Source organism: Ostrea edulis, chromosome 1 (genome assembly GCF_947568905.1).
Source record: "Ostrea edulis chromosome 1, xbOstEdul1.1, whole genome shotgun sequence".
In the NCBI taxonomy this organism is placed as follows: domain Eukaryota; kingdom Metazoa; phylum Mollusca; class Bivalvia; order Ostreida; family Ostreidae; genus Ostrea; species Ostrea edulis.
The window spans coordinates 1,807,610-1,814,795 of record NC_079164.1 but is presented as its reverse complement, the minus strand read 5'-3'; the positions used below and the strand labels follow the sequence as shown (position 1 = coordinate 1,814,795).

General features: G+C 37.4%; 1 protein-coding gene across 1 annotated transcript; it reads right to left on the bottom strand.

The window, feature by feature from the left end:
• Positions 1–4,359: 4,359 nt before the first annotated feature.
• Positions 4,360–5,682, bottom strand: LOC130046459 (uncharacterized; the record flags this gene model as incomplete). Its single annotated transcript, XM_056145187.1, has 1 exon — positions 4,360–5,682. A coding segment is annotated over one exon (1,116 nt), but the record flags the coding sequence as incomplete, so codon positions are not given.
• Positions 5,683–7,186: the final 1,504 nt, after the last annotated feature.

Here is a 7,186-nt window from a genome sequence, read left to right as displayed (position 1 = left end):
GTGGTTATATCTAGGCATTGCAAACTGTAGACTTCAACTTGAAATAAGTTGGAGTAATACTAGGTTCAATACAACTTTACTGTGTCCAGCTGTAAGATCAATCCCCCCTGTAATATATGCTTGATTTCTGTTGTCAGAGTTCTTCCCTCCTGACGTCAGGGAATGATATATTTAAGTAGCAATAGTTCATTATCATCTGCATATGACTTTTTTGTCTATCAAATGATTCGATACGCAAGATCAGGATTTGCATCGCGACAGGCTACTGACAAAAAAGTTGATGTTACAGGAGTTTCAACAGTCTTCTTTAAGCTCAGCAATTCGCAAATTTTACAGTCGTTATAACGATATAATTTGCCAATACGACCTCTCATTGTGTCAAATGCTGTCTGTCTTAGTTCATGCCAATTGTTTGGCCATTCTTTACACACTGACTTTGATCATGGACTACTCCGTTTACTTGATCAAGATATAGGGTTCACGATGGGTGTGACCGGTGTTATATAGTAGACTCGCTTTATAGTAATACTCCCTCAGAGGAAAGTCTGGCTATAAATTACAGTGAACTTTCTCCCCAAACTACAAATAACGAGGCTTCACTCCTGTGTGTTTGGTCTGGATTTTATTTTTAAATTTCCACCGGAAGACTGGCTATGGCATTTAGTGAATCATCTGTGGAGAGCCAATTTAACATAAATGCATCGAATATATCTTTAATCATTTGACAATATCACCCATTCAATTCTTGCTCTCATGAAAGGTGAAGATAACAAACATCAACCAATCTCATAACTTCTATTAACAATACAAAATAGATAGTTCAGCAAACAAAGATCCCTGGATCAGGTGCGTATGTGGAGTAAATGTTGACTTTAAACGAGACTGCTGAAATGTGCACATCAATTCAATTAATGAGATCAATAATTGATACCATGCGCGCATTAGTCCAATTGATGAGATATGATTGATTTCATGCGAGCATTAGTTCAATTAATGAGAGCAATAATTGATCTAATCCATTGATGAGAATTATCGAGTATATTGATTGAATTGATCCGCGCATTAGTTAAAGTATTGCTCCCTTCAATTGAATTGTAATGTCCATCAAATGAACTGATTATTTCCTGAAATAATTATCGATATCTTCATTTATTTGAGTTTATGTTAATGTTGTGTTACACAGTAATTTCCCATAACTATCAGCACCCCAATTGTTGCTCCACTCTACGGGAACCAGGATTTGAACAAACATGAATCTACTCTGTCGGGAAACTTTCAGGTACAATTCCACTTTTCTAACCCAAAAGAAAGCTTTATAAATGCAATACAAGTAAGAGAATTTAGTTATCCTACTATTGAGTATATACGTGTAAAGCTAAAGTGTAACCCAACGCCCAGGGGAGAATATGAGGAGTCTTTTCTTGCGTTTACACTAAACAGAAGAACTAGCTTGATCTAAATTTAAAGGGATTCTCATATGGTTATAGATATTTAATCTAATAGTGAATAGCGAACTAAGTTTTGAATCATTAACATAGGTCTTAAATATCCCTCTGGTTCCTCTTAAATTATCCTTAAGTAATACTATATGAACAATATATTTTCCAAAGAGGGATCCACTAAGGGGGCTCTACTCTGTAGCACCAGCATTTTACCCCATGTCCCCAAGCCTTAGCCATGGACACTTAAGGAATAACGGCAGACTCCTCAGACCAATTCTCTCAGATGATTGGTCCACGCCCCCACCCCTCTTAAGCTGAAACTTTTCATCACTCTTGATTCCACTTCATGATGGAACATCAGATTCCTTTAAACATCTTATGATCATAGACTAGTCATATTGGGATACTTCAAATTGATGCTGTCCTTCGGATCTAAAACGAGTCATTTGGGATGTTCAAATATAGAAATGTTCATTGTAATGTCAACCTTGTGAATGTCATGATATCAGGGTTTTTTAATGTATCTACGGTGAAATCATCATTGTTCGTGGGACTTTGATGTTCGTGGATTTCTTGGGTATCTCTTATCAACGAATTTACATGTCTTCGAACATTTTTAAACCACTTAAAGTTATTTCTTTTCTGGTACATCAAAATTGGTACCTTATAAGTTTTATATTATGACCCCTGGGTCGAGGCCTCTGCTGGTGGACTGTTAGTACCCGAGGGTCTCTACAGCCCAGTAGCTAAGTACTTCGTTACTAGCTTGAAAATACGGATGTATATATAATTGCTGTTATAAAATTTAGAAATACATTTCAAAATCAAGGATTATCTCCCTCACGCATAGCTCTTATCCTTGAACGAATTTGACTCCAATGTTTTGGCACACTGTTTTTGCCTATAATAGCTCTAAAAACGTCATTGCTATTTTTGATTTTAAACATTTCGGTTGAGCATCACTGAAGAGACATTATTTGTCGAAATGCGCATCTGGTGCATCAAAATTGGTACCGTATAAGTTTTACATTCTTCTAGTGACATCGCATCGTTTACCGACGAAATTACCTCCCCACGAACCAGCAACATTTTACTTACCGGCGAACATTCGGCCCCAAGAATTAAAATGTTTCCACAGTAATTTCATAAAAGAAGGCATGCTTATATTTCAATAAACACAAATAAATTATTGCGATAACGGCTATTTTGCAAACTAAATTAAAGAGGGGGATTTCACTATAAAAGGGGAGACTGGTTATATAGTGGTCCTTCCTACTGAAGTCCTACTAAATAGCAAGACTTCCTCGGGGGAAGTCTTACTATATAACCAGACGTAGGGGCGGTATTTCTGTACAGCCAGTCTTCTGGGGAAGTCTTACTATGGAAAAAGTATCTCTACATAATGCCGGTCGACAGGGGATGCTTACTCATGTTAGACACTAGATTCCATCTCTGGTATATCCAAGGTTCCGTGTCTGTCCAACTCTTAATTTTGTATTCGTTATTGGAGTTATGAAATTATATCAATGTTTGCTATCTTTACTTTTCCATGATCATAGAATAAAACAACAAAGTATGTAACTATTGAATCATTTTATTGATAGACAAAATGATCAGTAAAACTGATGTATGTTTCTATCCAAGGAACGACTACAGATCACGGATCACACAATGGTCAATAACTGTTAAATGCTGTTGAAATAAAGATTTTGTGAGTGACGTTGTCTGAATGTCATTAGCCTATTACTTATTTGTGTGATCAATCCGTGTTCAAAAACTGTTGAAATGATTCAAGATATTAAGCGTACAATGTCTTGTTATGTCCAGCGTGGATTGACCATGTGATCTGAAATCAATAGGGGTCATTTACTCCATAAGTTGTACCCGTGTACCAAATTTGATGTATATAAAGCAAAGAGTTCTCAATATATTGAATGACAGTATATTGACATTTCAAGTTTGCCCCTTCACCTTTGACCATCTGACCTCAAACACTATATGGGTTATCTACGTTCTCGAATGTACCGGTGTAACAAGTTTGATGTCTGTCAATCAAAGGGTTCTCAAAATATTGAGTGAAACATATCTTCGTATGTTCAGAGTTGATTGACCATTGACTTTTTGGCTTGAAAATTAATATGGATCCTATTCTACCCATATGAAACCCAATTCTGAAATATCATTACTATCAAATGAATGGTTCCCAAGATATTGAGCTGACAACATATGATATATCGACCAACCGACCGACAGGTGCAAAGCAATATGCCTCTCTTCTTTACAGGGGCATACCATCTGTTGATATATGGAACTTTGATATGTCCTGAGCTACCTTGAACTTGAGCTTACAAGACTAATCATGGATGAGCAGACACTTGCTCTTGAGAAAATGATTTTCCGAGAGTTTTCCCAAGTAAAACTTGGTCCCCTTTTTTGACACCGATCAATCCCCTCAGGGCTATCCTATAACTATTTTGATAAGATTAGCCATGGCCTTATTGTCCTTGAGAAGAAAAGTTTTTAAGATTTGTACTATATATCCACTTTGATCCTCTATTGTGCCTTATGCTTCCCCAGAAGACCAGGATTTACAGAAGTTTGAATATCCACTCATTGAGGAAGCTTTCCTATAAGTTTTATCTTTTCTGGTGTAGTGGTTGTTTGTGGTTTTAATTGATGCTTACAAATTTTCACTTTTCTCTGATTACACCCCTTTTAGAAATAGTGCAACCATTCATTTGCACCCGTTTACCCAATGAAAGACGAATATAACGGACAGGGATCAATTTCATAATTCCTATAAGGAATACAAAATAGAGAGTTGACCAAACACGGACCCCTGGTCATTCATGGTCCTAATGCTTTATAAGAACTCTGGTTACAATTGACCTTGTTATTCTGGAAATGTAAAAATGTTTACAGATGCACAACAAGACAGACATATGTTGATAGCAGGTGATCAGAAAAGCCCACTTTTGTTCATATGAGTTTTTTTTAAATCCTACAAATTGGATTATTTGCCTCTTAGCATATTGCACGAAAATCAGAATCAACATTTGATATATTACACATCATACAGACACTATGGGAACCTGGTTCCAAAGAAAACAATTGATTCTGTGTATTACTCCACATATTTGATTCTTTTAGCTACACCGGTATTCTGCTCCCCAACAAATATCTCCCCGTCACCGACGATACACACGGCGCGTGGTTTATTAATCCCTTTGTTGGGAATGATGTACCTCAGGAATCGCCCGTCCCTGTCCAACATGTGGATCTTGTCGCCATTTGAGTCAGTAACGATAACGTGACCGGCAGGATCAGAAGTGACGGCGCTCACAGTAAATGACGTGTCCCTCCCAGAGTAAGAAAACCGAAATATTCCGAATCTATCGACAGCAATGACGGCGTTTTTCTTCCAGTCTGTTATGATGATGTCCCCGTTGACATTCTCAGTGATGTAAGTTGTATCTTGGTACAGAGGCTGGCCCTGTGAGTCGTACTGAATTTCCTGGAGTACGGTACCGATACTGCAGTATCGCACGACTTTGTACTGGTCGTCCTTCCGGAGACAGACTAGCAGGTCATCTGACGCGGTACTCGTGATACCGCGTGGTCTCCACTCCCCGGTTGTAAACATCGTCTGGATTGTTTTATCCTCGGCTACTCTACACACAGTATTGCTGCTCTGTGTAGTATAAATCACGTGTTTGTTGTATACAGTTAAGTACATGCCATGTGTTGTGATGGAGACAGTGTCCTGTCGGTTTCCCTGGAAATCAAACAACTTGAGGTCTGTACTTGTTCCTCCAATCCACACTATGTTATCATCAATGACAGCAATACCGTATAGACGATTGTTATTTTCACCAGCAGGAAACCCTGTGTCTATAGCTGTGACAACTTTCGGCACCTCTAATATTTTTTGCTTCGAAATCACAGCATCTACAGATATCAATTTCGGCAGGAAAATCTTTCTTTCTTGTACATTTTCAATATATCCAAAATTAAGTTTCAAATAGTTGTCGTCAATTTCGCATTTGCAAAACACCGGAAATGAGTACTGTGTAATCTCCGAGGGAGTTTCCTGATTTTTAATTATTGCGACGAGTTTCTTTAATTTCAGTACATTCTGTGATTTTTTCAGTTTCCTTGTCGTGGCATTCATTTCATCAGCTTTTACTAAAATTTCTTCTAATTCTCTCTTCTGTTTCTGGAGTAGTGATTCGTGCTCCTTTTACAGACCATGCATATCGGGACATCACACGTCTGGCAGTACGCACAACATTCGTTCTGTGGATGAAACTTGCAAGTAGATGTGTCAACAGAATCTCTACTGGCGTAATCCACGACGTCATGTCCTGTCTTGGACTTAATCCGGAGGTGTACCGGAACACAATGATCGCAGAGATTGACCCCACATCGTCTGCAGAAGAACGAGACTGGTTGTTTGCAGATGTCACATTCAATGACATATTGAAATTGGGTGGTTTCTTCAGATGCCATAATAACGATATTCTTTGATCTAAAATAAATATATATTTTATTCATTAAGACACTGTTTATTGAAATACTATTACACTAGAGGTAAGTCTCACCGTAGTTTTAGAGGAAAATTTGGATGTTAGCTTGTCAAAAATTCTTGACACCCACAAAGGTTACCAAATGTTTAAAATCTTAATAGAAGGTGGGTAGGTGAGGGTCTGAACTATGCCTGTCTCGTATGTTATCGTCGAAACTTCATTTTCGTAAATAGTGGTTATTTATTTATACTTCACTGAAACAGTTTTAATCCATAACTTTCAGGCTTACATTTTTCACATTCTCGACTTCTGTTCAAAATAGTGTAAGGGGGTACACTAGATCTAATATAGCTTTAACATTGACCGTGATTTTTATGCCCCCTAGATCGAAGATCGGGGAGCGAATTGTTTTTGTCCTGGCTGTCATTCTGTAATTCTGTCATTATGTCATTCTGTCATTCAGTCTGAAACTTTAACATTGCTAATAAATTTTGAACAGTAAGAGCTAGAGTTTGATGTTTCACATGAGTATTCCTTGTGACAAGACTTTCCGTGAGTACCAACATGTTTTACCCTGTGACCTTGACCTTGGAGTTTGACATACTTTTTGAAAATTTTAACATGAATGTTAATACACACATAGGGGTCGCTTTTCATTCGAAAAACGATTGTGTGAACTAATTCTATTTCGTGGGAAGAAAATTTATTTCATGGAAACAAATTACTTTTCGTGAGAACGAATTTATTTCATGGTAATGAATTTCATTTCGTGAGAAGAATCTTATTCAATTGCAACGGATTTAACGAAAATAAAATTATCTCGTCCACCTGTCCTAAACCAGCCATCGTACTTATCAGATTTCATGCGAGGGCTTTCTCACTGAAAATCAAAGGTAAATAATGTTATATGTATGGGCATTTGTTATTTGATAACATAACAATTTTCTGCCACATTCACTGAGCCTCGTAACCTGAACGTTGTAAGATGGGGGTTAAGGATGTGTGAGTGTGTGGGGGAGGGATACCAAGGATATCACAGAAGGGGTGTCAATATCTAGGACTTCCAAGAAAACAACGAATAATGATATATTTGCAAACTAATGAAATGTAGATGGTTTGATCCGCCTTCAATTTTACACCATAAATCTACTTTAGCTTTGCTGTTATGTATAGTCGAACAAATATACCAAAAGAGAAAACGTTATTTCGCCATAATGT